The sequence below is a fragment of the Hemiscyllium ocellatum genome, chromosome 26 (assembly GCF_020745735.1).
Source record: "Hemiscyllium ocellatum isolate sHemOce1 chromosome 26, sHemOce1.pat.X.cur, whole genome shotgun sequence".
Classification (NCBI taxonomy): Eukaryota; Metazoa; Chordata; class Chondrichthyes; order Orectolobiformes; family Hemiscylliidae; genus Hemiscyllium; species Hemiscyllium ocellatum.
In genome coordinates, this window is record NC_083426.1 from 47,819,966 (window position 1) to 47,839,466 (window position 19,501).

At 40.0% G+C, this 19,501-nt stretch overlaps 1 protein-coding gene across 5 annotated transcripts in view; it reads right to left on the bottom strand.

The window, feature by feature from the left end:
* csde1 (cold shock domain containing E1, RNA-binding) overlaps window positions 1–19,501 on the bottom strand; it is a 100,060-nt gene that overhangs the window by 19,161 nt on the left and 61,398 nt on the right. For all 5 annotated transcript variants that reach the window (XM_060845592.1, XM_060845596.1, XM_060845594.1 and 2 more), the window contains 3 exons: window positions 11,763–11,870; window positions 9,679–9,854; window positions 5,079–5,191 (listed from right to left, as the gene is read on the bottom strand). In XM_060845592.1, coding sequence (XP_060701575.1) covers window positions 5,079–5,191; window positions 9,679–9,854; window positions 11,763–11,870 — 397 coding nt within the window. The remainder of the gene's footprint in view (window positions 1–5,078; window positions 5,192–9,678; window positions 9,855–11,762; window positions 11,871–19,501) is intronic.

The following is a 19,501-nucleotide window of genomic DNA, read 5'->3' on the forward strand; positions in this document are numbered from 1 at the left end:
TGGTGCGACCTGAGCTAGGAGGAATTAAGAGTGTGATGGGGTTGGGGAGTTGGATTTTGGGATGTTTAGGTGCCCAAGTTGAATGGGGAGAGGGAAATTCCTCTAATCAGTGCCTTTGGCCCTGATGCTTCCATTTTTGGTGTACATAGTTTTTGCAAGTTTTGTGGGTTTTAACTGTTTAGTTTATAATGTTTAATGGACTTTATGAAGCCCAGTTCTCCCTGGAGTCTAAATAGTGCTACAGAAGGTTATGACTAAGGATGTGTTCAAGTGGAACATTAAGAGGAGTTACTCGCTGGTCAAAAGGAAGGAGGTACTTTTCAGTCTTAAAAGGGAGGGGATGGATGTTGCCCTGTTGCAATACATCTAGATGATGCAGAGCATCTGAAACTGCAACAGATTGAGTATGACCGGGTTTATTTCTTATCTTTCAATAAGAGAATTGGGGGGGGGGGGGGGAGAAAGGAGAGAGACGGAGAGAATACTTGTTCGGAAGAATCTCTCGTATAACTTAAGAGTATATTAAAGAGACACGAGAGATTTGTAATCCTTAAAGCTCTGAATGGGAAAGATTATGGGATCTTAAATGTTTATTCATCCCACAGCCCACCCACTTAAGCACTAAACTGGTTAACCTCATCTCAGCATATTATGGTAGCAGGTGATTTTGTAATAGACCCTCTGGTAAATGCATTGCCTAAAGAGTGCTAATACTTTGTTTGTTGAGCTATATTATTATTATTACTACTACCACCGTCATGATTTAGCTCAAAATTAGTGGGTTTCTTTGTATTGCTGCAAATTGTTTTGTTTAGTATTTGTTACAAATCCAAAAGATTTTACAAGGTGCAGGACATACCTTCAACTTCATAACACCCAATCTCTGAGCCAAATCTCTTATTACCACGATATCCCAGTCCCATGTCCCTAACCACACCCTGAATTCATCTGCCTTCCAGTTAGGCCTCTTGCATTGGAACAAATGCAATTTATTAGTTCTACCTAGTTCTCTGCTTTATTCTTACCTGCCCTAGCTATTTGACTTGCTCCTTTTCCCAACTGTACCAGTCTCAGGTGGAGCTCCTTCTACCTCTGTGAATGCCACCCCCTCCACCTTCTAGTTCAAATTCCCCCCAACAGCTCTAGCAAACCTCCCACCAGCATATCTGTCCTCCTCCAACTCAGGTGCAATCCATCCTTGTACAGGTCACTTCTACCCAACAGAGATTCCAATGATCCAAAAAGGTGAACCCTCCTCTCTCGCACCAGCTACTCAGCCACGCATTCATCTACTCCATTCTCCTATTCCTACCCTCATTAGCTTGTGGCACTGGGAACAATCCAGATATCACTACCCTCGAGAAGCTCCTTTTTAAATTCCTGCAAAACTTCCTGTATTCTTCATTCAGAATCTCATCCTTTTTCCTTCCTACATCACGAGCTCTAAATGTGTACAAAAACTCCTGCTGGTCCCATTCCCTTTTGAGAATGGTCTACGCATTCATATATTCTTGATACTGGCACCAGGGATGTAACAAAACATTGACTGGTAACTGCCAGCTGCAGAAACAGTTGTGCCTCTGACTACAGTCTCCTATCACAATCGATTGCTTTGAATCCGATGTACCCCTTGTTCCATTAGAGCCAGTCTCAGTACCAGGAGCTTGGCTGTTTGTGCTCTATTCCCCTAAGAGTTCATCGCCCCCTATATTTTCCAAAACAGCATACTTGTTTGAAATGGGGATAGCCACAGGAGACACTTGCACTACCTGCCTCCCTCTCCTGGAGGTAACCCATCTATCAAACCGTATCTGCGTTTTTTCCCCCCTTCCTATAACTGCCATCCATCACAGCCCCGGCTCCTGTAAATTCCTCACTGCTTCTAATTGACCCTCCAACCAGTCCCTGCAATTTGACAGATTCACAACCAAATACTTACTGTCGACATCAGTAACAAGGAAACACTCCCTAATCTTCCACACCAGACAGGAAGAGCACATCACTGTTGTAGGCCATCTTTGCACTTAAATCTGCAGAACCAGAAAATAGCAGCCTTCCTGCCCAAAAGACCTGCTCCAGGCTAACTTAGTACCTATGATTTATAGTTTCAAACTTCCATCAAGAGACAGTGTCTATAAAACAGAACTAATAAGAACCCAGTTTCCTCAGTATTGTAGATTTAAAATAAAGGTTACATTTGAACCATGCACCTATCTGCTCTGTGCTGTGAGCTCTACCACACCAGGTTCTCAAAAGGTCAGCTGCGATTTTCTTAGATGCACTCCGATGTCCAGAAATGCTTGAACTTGAGCAGCAAAAGGCAGTAGCTGTGCAGAGCCACTGCTGTGTCAGACAGTGTAGGCTTCTTTCACTGTCTCTGACCATGTGGTCTCTGCCTTTGCCTCTCTTCCTCCTTTCTAAAGGGCCATTGGTTTGGCTCCCCCTCTTCCCCCAAATTCCCAAACAATGCAACAGCTTATCAAACCGTAATTACTGCTCCCGGAATTCCAGGAAATCAGCTCCAACATCTAAAATACCTCAACAAAGGAGCTCTTACAGCCACAACACTCTCCCCGTCCACCCTGTTGGATTACCCAGAATCCTTAGTAAAGTCAAACCCTGCGTTTGAAAGACCGCTTCAAACGCTGTTATCTCAAGCCAGATTTGAGTCTGATATCAGACTCGTCTAATGATTAGATTAGATTAGATTAGATTAGATTACTTACAGTGTGGAAATAGGCCCTTCGGCCTGTTAGGAAGCATTATTAAGGGTAGGTTGTGTTCAGAAACTTTATTGTTAGGTAGCGCTCACGTAAGGTAGTACTAGCAAGTCTGGAAACTGTTAGCTTCACTAGACAACAGTAAGTCATTATGTTACACTAAGAACAGACTGAAACACTGATGGCATAATGGGGCCACAGGGAGGGTGAACAGATAACAGGACATTGAAACCGTGTTAGATTGCACGTAGCTCATACTGAGGTAACTGAATCTTATCTCTTCTGGAACCAATACTATTAGAGAATACCGCTTCTTACCAAATAAGGATGTAGCACTGGGATGTGAGGGGCTAAAAGCTAGACAAAGAACAATAGATCAGAACGCGCCTTCTCCAGCGAAGAGTAAACATCTCACTGCATGTCCTGTGTACGGCTCTCTCATTAAATCAGCTTATATTTTGAATCAGATCCTGTGTCTCTCTCCTTCAAACGAACACGGGACGGTAGCCCCGTCCTAACAGGCCCAACAAGTCCACACCGACCCGCCGAAGTGTGACCCACCCATACCCCTACATTTACCTCTTACCTAACACTACGGGCAATTTAGCATGGCCAATTCACCTGACCCGCACATCTTTGGACTGTGGGAGGAAACCGGAGCACCCGGAGGAAACCCACGCAGACACGGGGAGAACGTGCAAACTCCACACAGTCGCCTGAGTCGGGAATTGAACCCGGGTCTCAGGCGCTGTGAGATAGCAGTGCTAACCACTGTGCCGCCCATTAATGAAGACAACAAGCAGGATCATAGTATTCATTTGAAGTCTTGAGTTCAGCTGAAAAGATATTTCAGAGTCCTTTTTAAAAAAAAAGGGCTGGGATCTTCAAAATTACTTGATTCAAGAACAGGATTTTTATTTTTGTTAGCAAGAGCCAAAAAAAGGTATATCAGAGAGATAACTAAGAACCTCTAAAACCAATATAAATTAAGAGACATGGATTACTTTTTGAACACGAAGTGGTGAGTGATGCTTGCACCACACAAGCACAAGACAATGGACCATTTCCAACAAGAACCTAACCACTAGTCCTAGACAGTTAAAAGGTGTTACGATCACCGAATCTCCACTGTTAACATCCTGTAAAAGGTGGCAAGATTTCAAAATACTAAGTAATTTCTTCTCATCCTGTGGTGTATTCATGTCACTTCATTTCTACCAAATAAAAATGACAATTTGTGCAAAGGACTCCAAATTGCAAGACCATAATGTGCAGCATTACAAATTTCAGCCGATCAATACATTGGTTACTAAATTTAACACCCAAACTGTAAAAACAGAAAAGGTAGGAATATTCTGTTTAGGAACTGTATGTAGTAACTGTTGAGCACTTTACTAATTTTACCTGGTTTCAGTAGTGCTAAAAATAGAAATTTCAGCTGAATAGCTCAGTATGTCCGAAAATCATTACTTGTGGGCAGTGAGAGAATATAAAAATATTTAAATACAAGTGTCATGCTTATATGAATTAAACTGGATAAATACCAAATTGACACATAATTCACATAGAAGCATAGTCATACTGTAGAATCCAGTTCAATTTCAATGCAGAAAATCCTATTTATACTGGATCAGATACAAAACAGTAGTCTCTACAGATTCTTTACATCCATTTGTATTTGTTCAGTATTATGCATTGCAGTCACTTTTTGAATGCTCATATACACTTGTAGTTAGTTAAACACCAAGGTGTTCCAGTAAAATTAGCACTTTGAGATTTAGTCTTTTCTTTAAAAAGAAAAACTCCATGATCACTGCAGCAAGTATCAATATCATTACCCCTTAAGGTTTGCTCAAGTTTTAATTCAGAGTTAACCAGCCTGTCCCCACCTGCATTTTGTAGCATTTCTGGTTGGCCCTTACAACTGTGGAAGACCCCAAAATCATAGCTCTGCTAAGCCCAGCTAAACAGTTTAGCTTCAAGTTTTGTATCACTTAAGTCCACATTGTTACAATTCTAACAGAGTTATTTGATGCCATTGGAAAAAATAGATTCTCTACTGCTATAAAAACTGATCAGATTGGAGGCAATGAAAGTTAGTACCATAAAAAAAGGTTAGAACAAAATGAAACTCAGTCTACTAATGTCTGTACTGGCAAAAGGTGAAAATTAGGAGCCCATTCCATACTCACTATCCAGCAGCTGGCTGGAAGCCTTTAATGTTCACAGCAATTAAATGCTTTTCCAGGTACCTTTTAAACAAGTTCAGGGTTCCTGCCTCCATCAAATCAGACAGTGAATTCCAGCCTTTGGGTTACACAGATTTTCTTAAATGCAGAGTGTTCACCTGGCTCTTACCTGTTGTAATCTTGGCAACTTTCTCAGCACTCACTTTGTTCCCTTTGCCCTTTGACAAACTGTATTCCACAACATCTCCGACATCCAACTCGTCGACATCACCTGAGAACTCGCTGGGAACAAAATGTCAACTGGTCAAATTTAACAAGCTCAGACGGTCAAACTAAATACAGTCTTTGCATTAATTTTGTGCCAAGACCAATATTTCAGGAGAGACTCACATTGGCACATAAAGTATACTATGCAGGTTAATAACACTTCACTACCACAAGTACATGTTTAAATGGGTAGCCACCACAGTGACCAAAATGTGTTTATTTTGGGAAGAAAACAGTTGTGCTTACTGGATGTGATAAATTGCCTTTAAGTTGTAGCTAGTCTAAAAGTATTACTTAATTGCAAAAGAACAAAATATTTTACATCAATACCAAATTTTGGCATTTCATGGGTCTTCTTCTCTTTCTTCTCACCAAGCCCCACCTCCAATCAATAACCTATTGAACATTGCTCAATTTCAAAGATATGTACCAGAGAATGCTCTTGTGCCAACATTAGTGTCTTCAGCTCACTGCAGTGCCCCTGCAGAGCCAAATGCAGGCTGGAGGAACAGCACTGCATTTACCACTACACATCTTTGAGGACAAACACTTCAGAGCATGAACACTCCTTCATTAGGATTACCTTCCCTTCAACATACCAGCACCTTCCACAACCTGGCATAACCATCCAAGTTGCATGTGTTTGCTTTCAAAGCTAACCTATATCCTACCCATTAAGACCTGTTTCGCATCAACACCTCTCGTCTACGATTAGTACTCCCTCTATCTAACGTTCTGTGCATCCTCACTGTTCCATTCACACCTTCCTATTTTGAAAACAGTAGGAAAAAGCTTTTAGACCATTAGTTTTTATACAAGGCTCAAAAATGTTAACTTCTCTCTCCCGATCCTGCTGGACCTGATGGGTTTCACCACTTAATTTTAGATCTTCAGCATCTGCACTTTCTTCTTATTTTACCAGATAACAATTGTCCTGTTTTGCAAGTCTCGTGTTCCAGCTGTGGTGTCTGAATTTGCAACTTAAAAATGAATTTATTTAAACAAAAAGCTTGCCAATTTTCCCCCTTCTCTGCAAAGGGAACTGTGGTAAGTGAATAACTATTTTAAACACCGCCAAAAATGGTTAAAAGGAATATTGGATATTCGAATTATGAAGTCAACATTGTAGAATCTGCCAACTTGCTGCACAAGGTTCAAGACGAGTCACCACCAACTTCCCAGGAAAACCACAATGGGCTGAAATTGGGGCTTTGCCAAAATCATCCAGAAAACAAAAAGAAATCATTTGTGTTGCCTGCTGAGCAAGAAAGTAGAAGGCACAACGCTACCAAGGAAATGCATTTACTAGTCTACTGTGCAAGATATGATTAAAACACAGAATGCCCTCCCAAAAACTAATGATATCAGAATTCATTATAGCTTTTACAAGGGAAAACAAAACGTGTTCAGAAAAAGCAAAATTTATTGATAGATGTGAATAAGTGCTGAGTGAACCAACACAAGAGTAACACTGATTGGCCAATTATTTCTACTGCAAAATGTACAGTAACTGGAGAGGACATCAGTTACTACTAAGTTCCAAGCATCTAAATAGGCATACAATGTTGAGTCAACAAGACTGATATGCTACTAATGTTCTTTTGGTGCTAAGAGCTGCACCTGATGCCAAATGAAACAGGAGTAGTTTGACTAAAGAGGTACAGCTACATTTTGAATTAAATACAGCTGGACTAAGGTTTTATCATGCTCTGGAGGTTGTACAAAACTCATCTTGCACTCGGTTTCCAACAGTGCTTCCTGAACAACAATTGTTGTTCAAATCTACCCATTCATAAGGAGACCTAGCTAATTAATTATGTAGGCTTAAAACCAAAGACTGATATTAAGTTGATCATAAATTCTACAAATGATGTGCCCCCAACTTCACCCACTCCAGACCACCTTAAGTTAGTTTATCTCATTGCCTCCATGTTATGGACCAGTCCAGACCACCTCAAAACAGTTCAAGAGTATAACCCAGACCCTAACTTTACTCGTTATTTTAAAAAGGCATAATGTAGATATTCCAGGAGGGATGCAGCTGGTCAAACCAGCTAGTTTTAAGCAAAACAGAATTTACAAGATTAATGAAACACAAAAAAACAACAGAACAGAATACCTTAATCTATCCAAAAATCCAACAGATTACACCAACTTAATATGCTGTTTCAAATGATTGCACAGGAGAGACACCCGAGCATGCAAGAACAAGCATGGACTGGTTTCTTTGGGTCCAGCAGCTTCCAAACTATCTGACTGCTTTCAGTGAATAGCTAGACTGCCAAAAACCAAATCAAACCAGAGTAAAGCGGAGCTGTGAGAACTGGCCACTCCCCTTTCATTGTACAGGTGTATTTTTTTAAAAAACTTGACAACTTTTGCCTTAGGCAGTATCTGTTAGCCATAATCAAACTGGCCCTAAAACCCTTCAAACTTAGACTTTGTAGTCTCTCTCCTTTACGACATCTGGGGAAAAAAAACCAAGGACAGCATAACGAGCAGCATCATACCCATCTGGGAAATAGTTAAATCACAGTGGAAGCATTTAATTTGGATAGGGTACTGCATTTTGGTAAAAACAAACACGGACAGGACATGTACAATTAATAGTAGAGCCCCGAGTACTGTTGTAGAACAGAAATCTAGGGATTATGATTCATAATTCTTTGAAATTTGTGTCACCAATAGACAGGCTGGTTGAATTTAGTACGCTTGCTTTCACTGCTCAGAGCTTTAAATATTGGGGTCAGGACATCATTTGGAGGCTGTACAGGATGCTGGTGAGGCTACTTGTGGAGGACTGCGTGCAGTTCTGGTTACCCTGTTACAGGAAGGATATTAAATTGGACGGAGTTCAGAAAAGATTCACCAGGATGTTGCCACGAGTGGAGAGGTTTGATTTATAAGAATAGGTTGGGACAATTTTCCACCGGAGCAAAGGAGATTGAGAGGTGACCTTCAAGGTTTATAAAATATGCAAGATATAGATAAGGTGAACAGCAAACTACCTCTTACATATATTTGATTTACAATAGACAATTATATATACAGCATTTTGGAAAAAGGTACAGCTTAGACTAATGCTGGAAATCTAAGCAAAACCAAATGAATTTAGACTAGGGCTTATTATTCAAAAATATTTGTGATGAATATCTTTAAACAATTTGAGTTAGATTCATCTCTGGTCTAGTGCAACTGCAAATGCAGAAGACAATATTGCTCTAGGTAAAGGGAGATTCCCCAGTAACAGTATGCAACAGTGTCAGATGTCTATTCTGAATCAAGAATGAAATGTCTGAAAACTACCAAAACAAAAAGGCTAAGCAGGAAAAGGACACAGACAGACAGTGCAATGTCTTTGAAATAAATGGAACTCAGATTGTAACCAAAGCCATGTATCGGTCTTTCACTCTTCCCATTTCCGTCAGTCCATAAAAGCCTCAATGATTTTTGGGGCAAAGTTATTACATAAAATGGGGAAGGAAAGTGCAAAGAACAGTTAGAAATTTCATTAAGCCAAATTTGCCAAGACAATGCACATGAAAACAGCAATTGCTTCAAACTATCATACATGTGTAGTCATGAAATCAGGACTTTAAAATTAATGCACAACTAGCTCCAGGATCAGCTGGAATGAAACCTTTATGTTTAACATTCTTCAGATGGCAAATACTTGAAAAACAAATCAAAATTTAAAACAAATACAGACATCTGACCCAACTATCAATCACTAGTTGTATGCTGAAATCGCTCATGAGCGACAGCATCACCTGGTTAACTTTTTCCCCACCTATGTTGAATATAAAAGTACTTAAGCTTATGGCTGATGGATTTTAGGAATACAAAAAAAGGTCACAAGCTTGCACAATAATTGCCACTTATTTACATCAACTGGGTGGCACGGTGGTTCGCACTGCTGCCTCACAGTGCCAGACACCTGGGTTTAATTCCTACCTCAGGCAACTGTGGGTTTGCAGATTCTCCCGGTGTCTGCATGGGTTTCCTACCACAATCCAAAAACGTGCAGGTTAGGTGAATCGGCCATGCTAAATTGCCCGTAGGTGTTAGGTGAAGGGGTAAATGTAGGGGAATGGGTCTAGCTGGATTGCTCTTGGGAGGGTCGGTGTGGACTTGTTGGGCCGAAGGGCCTGTTTCCACACTAAGTAATCTAATCTAAAAGTCTATGGAGTAATAAGTTTGGTGTAGAATGCATTTAGCAGCTTAAATTCTTGAATAGAGAAATTATGTAGCCAGGGATCTCAACTTAAGATTTGAAAATTAAGGACAGAAGAATGCAGCCTTAGAAATTCTACACAAAGCAAAAAGTAATGCCAATGCAATCCAGATAATCAAAACTTTAAAAAGGTCTTACTTGGGATATCAATACATGAGTAAATAGTGAACAATGATTTAATTTTCACACTCATTGGTACGCATTTCACCAGTTAACTACATTCAGATTATTTCATTAATACAATGTAGGAATCAAATATTTGGCTCACCTGTAGTGGAAGAAGATTTCTTGATCATGTTGAGAAGTTTCAATGAAACCAAAGTTATCCTTCAAAGCAGCTACATATCCTACAAGTCTCTTGGCATTGGGGTTACGATTTAGAATTTTGATTGACACTGCACTCTGGAGACCAGTTCTTTTAACTTCACAGATACTAAATTCAATCTACATGGAACAGTAGATACAAAAAAGTTGAAGATATTTTATTAACCTAATAATATTTCCATGGAAGAAATACTTTTTAAAAAAAAAAATCAGGAAGCATATGCCAAAGGGAATACACATACTTGTGATTCGCGATCAAGTGCTACTCTGAAAGATTTTGGTAATTAAAAAGAAATTCTCAATTGATACTTCAGATGAACTACGTCCAATGCTTTTAAAAGATCACTACGACTCCAGGAAGAGATCTTAGCTGGTTTTTCAACAGCCAGCCATGGACTACTTGGTTATAAAAAAGGTCACTACTTATCCAAGATTAATATTTGCTAGTTTTTTTGGGGTTAAGTCTTTGACAACCAATGTGATGCAAAAAAGGAGTAAATCAAGTCAGTCAAGTCTCGTGCTGTATATTCAGTGAACTCATTTTATAATTGGATACCTTAGACAGTACCATTTCTGAACTACAACTTTAGTTCTCTGCTCTTGTACTGCTTTCCATTAATACCACTGGCTGTTTATGGTTTGCCTGCTCTTACTTGCAGGAATAAACCATGCCCACACTATTCATTCTCTTCAATAACCCAAAAAAATGAAGAAACATAGTCCCTCAAAAAGTGGCCAGTTTTTAAAAATATGCTGGGAATACTGTACAGATTTGAGTTCAATATACAGTAAACATCAAGCTGCTTCATAATGGGAGTATATAATAATTCACCAGAAAAGCAAAATTGGCAGAAGTCGATATTGGCTGTGTTGAATGTAACAGGGCAAAGATCAGACAAAAACCAAAAGATGAAGCTTTTCAATTCAATGTAATGATGAGGACAAAATTTATTTTTTCAATACCCTTCTGCCGAAGGAATTGTAATCAAAATAGACAAAATAATAGCTTCCAGCCATATTAAGAAACCGAAGGCATTTAAACAGATTTTAGTCTTTGAAAGTGTCACAACACAACGCATTTCAAAATTTACTTAGCAGTCCTGCCATACGGACCGACTCATTGATATACTGTATGCAGCACGTCACATTTGTAAATACTGATGAACTCTGTCATGCTGCATTCTCATTTGGTTTTGAAAGTCAGTTTAAATAGTAACAAATTATTGCTAAATTCAGAACTTCATACAATGGCCACATGGTGGCTCTCTATCTGCTTCTCAATTTTAAAAAGGATGTGGTGCACCCAAGCAGCAAGATGACGACATTGCAAATCGAGTCATCTAACATCAGCCACACCTGAGTGCAGGAACTCCTGCGCACAAATTTCCTGTGTGTTTTCCCTACATTATAAGAGAAACACAATAAGCTCACTTCAATGGCTGTAACATGCTTTGTGAATCTCAAGGCTATTAAACTCATACATAAATACATCTCTTATAGCAAAAGGGCAGGAGTTTCAGCAGTGTTCGGGGCAATATTTATCCATAGATCACTGAAAAACCAAGGTGTACTGTAGATTTTGATTAATTAGCAAGTCACATCAGTAATGTGCGACAACACAGATTAGTTTCCTCTATCTAGCAAGTTCCAAATATCTTTAGTTTGCACTTTTCCCTGATCACTGTCACCGACTTGGTGTAGTTGTGTTAGCTCTCATACTATTCTTGAACTAAACACTTTTCTTAGTCTCAAACTTTCCACAGGATAAGAGTTTTTTTTTAAAACATAAAAGAAAGGACACCAAAAATACATACGAGTCAAAACATTGCTCTCCTCGTGGTAAAACCCAAGGTTCAGCACACACATTCCATGATTAAATGACTGCAGAGACATCAACTTATCACAACAGAAATCCAAGTCATATTTTTGACTGATCTTTCAGAAGTGTGTCAATGGTTCTTATAATATGGTCTTTTTACCTAAATTAACAGTCAAAAAACTTTATATGAGTAATTGAGCTTCTTGTACCTTATCACCAAGCTGTGGAATTGCACACCCTTCCAGGTCTTTTATGTGGTATGGTACAGTCATTCTTACCCCAGCTTCCTCATATGCAATGATTCCCTCTTCTGCATCCTAAACAGCAATAGAACAGAATAAGTTAAGCAACTGTTGAAGCCACTCCCTTCCACATTAACCAGATCACATTTACAAAACTTTTTGTGGGATGCTTAGTTCCTAAAAGAGCCAACTACATTCAAGTAGGATGTATAACAAAATTTGATGCATGAGATCAAAATTAACTTCGTATTTCAATTAAATTCTAAGCCATTTTTGAAAATATAACACTTCATTTCTCAAAACAGTACTTCAAAATATTTCACCTCAAGATGTTTAGTACATATCATTGCCGTGTTATCAAAAGATTAAAGCATAGAATCACTTAAGGAAAGCTGGATAAGGAGAGAGCAAAGAACTGAAGTTGCTTTTGGCTAGAAGTATTCCCTCCATTCAGGAGGGAAAATTGCAACAGAATATTCTCCATTTGGTCCAAAGATCAAAGCTCGATACCATCCAGAGAACAAGCAGCTTGCTAGCCAGTAGCCCATCTGCCATCTTAAACATACACTCCCTCCAGTACCAGCTGCATTGTGTACAATAGACAATACAAGAACACATCTTACAAATCCACATACTTTGCAACCTAAAAAACAAGAACAGTTGGGGAATAAAAATACCACCAACTCAAAACAGTCTGACTTTAAGTATCAAAATCCTGGACCACTCCATCCACCCCAGAAGTGAATAAAAATTAAAAATCAAGCATTTGGAGAAATAGTTCAGAAACAGGCTATACGTTCCATGAGTCAAACAGTGACAATGACATTACCATCGAGGTTACAGGAAAACGTCACCTGAATTGATCAGTTCATTCATTCAGAATAGGTTCAAGAGTTGAATGCCTATACTAATCCCATCTGCTATTCTATACTGCAATTAATTTTTTTTACAATTACTGTTTAAAGCTTATTTGCCATTTATAAGGCAAGAGTTCCTAGTGATCTTGTACAGTTACAAGCTTTCTTACTTCTACCACTTAACATTACCCCTTTGTTCCTTACTTTGCAACCAGCAATAGGGTAGTCAGGATTATGTGACAAGGCTGGAAAAGGTTTCCACCCACTATACCCCATGATGTACATTCAAGATTACACATTGTGATTTTAATCTTTACATTAGGTTGAACAAAACAATTGACAGACTCGAGGGACAGTTTCTTAGACAAAAAGTTCTAGGATCTACTAGGGTACAAGCTATTTTAGACTTGGTAACATGCAAGGAGACAGGATTAAAGCATGATTTACATTAAAAGTATTCTTGAGATAAGAGTGATTACAGCATGAATTTCATCTTCAGTTGGACAGTGAAAAATATAGGTCAAACTAATGTTTTAAACTTGGGTAAAATGCACAAATGCAGAGATGGCTACAGTGGGCCAGAAAGATACGAAAACTGTAGCAGACACTTGCAGAAATAATTCAAAGTTGTTCATGTGATTGTAAAAAGGAAACCTTATCCAGTGAACTGTGTTTATTCTATTGTTAGACTAGTCTTGGGTTACTGATATAGAGTATGACCAGAAAAGTTGGAATAAAAAACGATTACAGTGAGACAGAGGACAAGCTTTCAGTTGATCAATAACACTTAGAATTCTCTACTCATGAACTATGGAAACTGGATCTTCAAATCTATTAGTTAGGTGGAGCTTTGATCCATGTGGGAGACAACAGTTACAGGGGATAGGCAAGAAAGTGGAGTTAAAGGTCATGATCAAAAATCAGCCACTATTTCACTAAATATTACAATAGATGTTAAGGGCCAAATGGTCTACTCTCATTTGGGGCCTGGTCCTGCTCTCATTTCTTTTATTTGGGCATTATTAGTCCAATCATTTTAGCAACTTCCAACTTTTTTTCAGATTTAATCTTCATGATCGCCTCATTTGGCTGATCATTTACAACAATTTGCTCTCAAGGCAAACTTTTAACACGAGTAAGATACTCTCACTTTGTGGATCTTCCATTATCTGATTTCCTTTTCAGAAAAGTTCTAACTGTAAATAAAACAGCCTCAGTCTTATCAATTGGAATGCTTTTCACTTAAATCGTATACATTGCTCAACTCAGGTTTGTTTTCAAAATGTTTTGCCACCATGCTAGATAACATCTGTGAGCTTCCGGTGAAGTGCTGGTGTTCTGTCCCGCTTTCTATTTGTGCGCCTTGGTCTGTTAAGGTGGATGATATCATTTTCAGTACTCTTATCCTCAGACTTTGGTAAATGGAGTCCAATTCTGTCTTAATTGTTGGAATTCCAGTTTGAACCACCAGGCTACTAGGAATTCCCACGTGTGTCTCTGTACCTGTCCTAGGATGAACACGTTGTGCCAGTCGAAGTGATGTCCTCCTTCGTCTGTATAGCAGGGTACTAGTGATGGTGGTTCACTACTTTTCGGTGGGCGGTTTTCTTCCTGTGTTTGTTATAGCCCTTGCATGATATTTTGTTAATGACATTTGTTTTACTGGTTGCTGCTATGGGGTCCTTAGGTTAATCAGTTGCTGTATTACTGTGTTGCTAGGTTTGTGGGCTACCGTGATGCCAAGGGCTAGTGGGCGGCACAGTGGTTAGCACTGCTGCCTCACAGCGCCTGAGACCCGAGTTCAATTCCCGACTCAGGCGAGAGACTGTGTGGAGTTTGCACGTTCTCCCCGTGTCTGCGTGGGTTTCCTCCGGGTGCTCCGGTTTCCTCCCACAGTCCAAAAGATGTGCGGGTCAGGAGAATTGGGCATGCTAAATTGCCCGTAGTGTTAGGTAAGGGGTAAATGTAGGGGTATGGGTGGGTTGCGCTTCAGCGAGTCGGTGTGGACTTGTTGGGCCGAAGGGCCTGTTTCCACACTAATCTAATCTAATCTAAAAACGTGGGTCAGAGTAGCCTGGTCATCTTAATAGTCTTTGACGTATGGTAGCGTGGCTAGAATTTCTGGGTGTATCGTGTCTCCTTGTTTAAGAATTGGCAGACTGTGTTTATCGGAATTTGTTCTTCTTGAATACACTGTATAGGTACTTTTCTGTATTGTAATCCTACCTGCAGGTAAAGGGTGCATGACCGTCATCCTAAACAGAACACAGTACATTGAAAAAAGGCTAACTCACTGCTCACAGATACTGATACCTAACAGGTGGCGATAGACCTGACTTCACAGCTAGAAGACCGTATCACAGCTACATTGAGCAGCACGGTGGCACAGTAGTTAGCACTGCTGCCTCAGCGCCAGAGACCCGGGTTCAATACCTGCCTCAGGCAACCGACTTTGTGGAGTTTGCATATTCTCCCTGTGTCTGCGTGGGTTTCCTCCGGGTGCTCCGGTTTCCTCCCACAGTCCAAAATTGCTAAATTGCCCGTAGTGTTAGGTGAAGGGGTAAATGTAGGGGAATGGGTCTGGGTGGATTGCGCTTCGGCGGGTCGGTGTGGACTTGTTGGGCCGAAGGGTCTGTTTCCACACTAAGTAATCTAATCAATCAATTGAAGAATCCTCATAGATCTCAAAAAAGATGAAACCTGATTGATCCAACACACACTGCATCTACAGATAGCCCAAGGTAGACAAACCAGGGCCCAGAACTATGAGCAGCCGGAGAAACAAATCTACACAGTCTATTCAAGAAGGACAGGTACCAAATAAACAGGCAAAAGGTGAGTGCTGCAGATGTTGGAGATTAGAGTCAAGGTTAGTGTTGCTGAAAAAGCACAGATCAGGCAGCATCCGAAGAGCAGGAAAATAGACGTTTCAGGCAAAGGCTCTTCATCAAGAATGAGGCTGGGAACCTCACTGTTTTGAAAGTTAAAATCCCCTACCATAACCACCCTATTATTCTTACAGATAACGAGATCTTCTTACAAATTTGTTTAGTTCCAGTTCTAGAAGTGGACAAGTAAATGAGTAAATTGAGACAAATGTTTGTTTGGTTGGTTTTGACCCTAGTATTAACTATACTTGTTGCTGTACTACAATTGGAAATAAGTGATTCTGCATGAACAGTGGATAGAATTAATAAAAAGTGAATGCAGAGTAGTTGGTTTATCCGAATTGTGTTTTGCACATTTGCTTGTTTTGTGGATTGTGGGGTTTGTAAAATGGTTTCGTAATGAACAAATGTACACTTTTTTCAGGCAAAGATGATATCTCTTAAAAGTAAAATTGTGCAATTCTGATCTCCCTCCTATTGGAAGGACGTTGTGAAACTTGAAAGGGTTCAGAAAGAACTTCAGGATGTTGTCAGGGTTGGAGGATTGGAGCTATATGGAGAGGTTGAATGGGCTGGACCTGCTTTTCCTGGAGTGTTGGAGGCTGAGGGGGTGATCTTATAGAGGTTTATAAAATCAAGAGCATGGAGAGGATAAATAGTTAGCATCTTTTCCCTGGGGGAGGGGGGGGGGGGGGGGGGGGGGGGGGGGGGGGGGAGAAAGTCTAGAACAAGAGGGCACAAGTTTAAGGTCAGGGGGAAAGATTTGAAAGGGATCTCAAGGGCAACCTTTTCCACAGAGGGTGGTGAGTGTATAGTTTGAGCTTCCAGAGGAAGCAATAGAGACTGGTACAATTACAAATGTTTTAAAAGGCATCTGGATGGGAATATGAATGGGAAAGGTTTATGGGCCAAGTATTGACAAATGGGATGAAATTATCTAGGATATCTGGTCAGCATGCACAAATTGGGCCAAAGAGTCTGTTTCCATGCTGTGTACACCTAACTATTTTTAGAATTTAGGTACTTTGTTATGTTTCGATTTGAGTTATTCACATATTCAACTTTCAACTGGAAATGCTGAAAATATTCTGACCTATTGATGTCTCGAGTTTATGCGTTGCGGGTCTTGATAATTGTTTGAGCTTTCTGTTGACATTGTTAATTAGCATGTACGCGATCAAACAGTTCAGAAGGATTAAGGACATCTGTTCTTAGTGTCAATGGATCAGTGTAAATAAGGTGTTAAATTTGTTCACTTGTGGAATGTGTGGCAGTACTTCCTTCTCACCTCGAGGGCTGGAAACTACACATATTTCACAGTTGGATGTTGGATAACTGAATTTCTGTTTTATATTGAAGACTCTTAAAACTCGTACAATTTCCTTTCCTATTGTGTAATTTAATCAGCTGAGTGGAACATGTATTACAACAATCGTGATACATTTTCATGTATACCACACTGACCGGATTTGAATTTATGAAGCCGAGAGCGTGCGAGAGCATTCTTCACGTAAAGTACGTTCACTGACCTAAGGGTTCAAGGGACACGGAGAGACCGGACACAAGTTGGTAAAAGGTTAACTTTGTGGTCGGACTTGGGTGTGTGCACTTGTTATGGGTTGAATGTGTATATTCCCTGGAGCACAAGATCTAGGAATGTCATGAATTTAATTTGCATTTTGGGAATCTCAGATTTTTTTTAAAAAAAGAAAAAGCCATTTCATAGGACAATGATGTCGGGCATGTTAGCTGAGCGAGATTACTTCATGACCTTTTCCACATGGTTTAGACTAGTCTCTAGTTATGACGACCAGTGGAGTGCCACAAGGATTGGTGCTGGGTCCACTACTTTTCATCATTTATAAGTGATTTGGATGTGAGCATATAAAGGTATAACTAGTAGGTTTGCAGATGACACCAAGATTGGGAGATGTAGTAGACAGTGAAGAAGGTTACCTCAGCTTACAATGGGATCTTGATCATATGGTCCAATGGGCTGAGTGGCAGATGGAGTTAAATTTAGATAAAATGTGAGGTGCTGTATTTTGGGAAAGCAAATCAGAGCAGGACTTGTACTCTTAATGGTAAGGTCCTAGGGAGTGTTGCTGAATAGAGACCTTGGAGCGCAGGTTCATAGCTCCTTGAAAGTGAAGTTGCAGGTTTTTTTTTTATTTTTAAAAGATATTAGATTAGATTACTTCGTGTGGAAACAGGCCCTTCGGCCCAACATGTCCACACCAACCCGAAGTGCAACCCACCCAGACCCATTCCCCTACATTTACCCCTAACAGTACGGGCAATTTAGCATGGCCAATTCACTTAACCTGCACGTTTTTTCGACTGTGGGAGGAAACCGGAGCACCCGAGGGAAACCCACGCAGACACGGGGAGAATGTGCAAACTCCACACAATCAGTGGCCTGAGGCGGGAATTGAGCCCAGGCCTCTGGTGCTGTGAGGCAACAGTGCTAACTACTGTGCCACCGTGCTGGTAGATAGCATAGTGAATGTAGTGTTTGGTATGCTTTCATTTATTAGTCAGATTACTGAATACAGGGATTGGGAGGTCGTGTTGCAGCTGTACAGGACATTGCGTCAGTCCTTTGGAAGGAGGTTGTGAAACTTGAAAGGGTTCAGAAAAGATTTACAAGGATTTTGCCAGGGTTTGAGGATCTGAATAGGCTGGGCTATTTTCCCTCGAGTGTTGGAGGCTGAGGGATGACCATATCAAGGTTTATAAGTTCATGAGGGGCATAGATTGTCTATTTACCCTAAGTTTCTCCCCTGGAGTGGGGTGAGTCCACAACTAGAGAGGGCATAGGTTTAGGGTGAGGGGAAAGATATAAGAGAGATCTAAGGGGCAGCTTTTTCACACAAAGTAGCAAGTGTATGGAATGAGCTGTCAGTGGAAATGGAGATTGGTATAATTGCAACATTTAAAAAGTCATCTGGATGACTAATGGAAAGGGTTGGGAGGGATATGGGCCGGGTGCTGGCAAATGGGACTAGATTGGGTTGGGATAACTGGTTGCATGGATGAGTTGGACTAAAGGATCTGTCTCCATGATTACGTCTCTATGACGAAGTTGATTACATAATATGCTAGTTATAATGCATACTGGAATGACAATTCCATGTCAATTACACTTATTACACTAGATTACTCCCTCAGTTTTAAACTGCCAACCAACAGGACAAATCAGCAAGTAGCTTCAAAATAAGCTGGCAAGCTACCCAGACACTTAAATTACTCCAGAAGGCAGCAAATAGCACAAAACCTTCATATTGGCTCAGCTAAAACATTAGATAAGATTATTTTGGTTTTGTGGAATCCAAACTGCATTGAGAGAACAGTAAGAAATTCAATACAAGTATTGAAGCGTCACATGTTAGGCAAATAACCCACATCCCCAGTTCCACTTTGCACAGTACGTTTATGCTATGCAGGAATTATCAACATAAAAGTTTCTGCGAAGTTCAACAGTTCGGCAGAATACAATCCACAAATATCACATCATGCATTTGAGAAACAGAATGAACCAAATGAGGAACTCAAGTCAATAACTATTCACAGTAAGACTCTACAATTCATTTAGAAGTCTGCAAATGCCCATTCACTCAAATTGACATTGTCATAAAAAGATTCAATTCAATGTTAATTCACGACTTTACAAACCATGCCATAATTCCACCTGCAAAGCAACCAAGGCTTCAGCCTAAATGCACTCAACTATGAGCAGCAACATGCATCTTACTGAACAACTGACAAATTGGATTTCAAAGAATGTTCATACCTTCTCTTTTTTCTGCAAGGAAAATACAAAAGGAAAAGCAAAATTTTAAGAGTTTAAGAATGGGAGAAACAAAAAAGGACAATGAGCATATGGTTGCAGTTTTTAAGCACAGTCAAGAGACTATTGAATACACATGTTTTTGCACGGTGTAAGACAGGTTGCTAACCA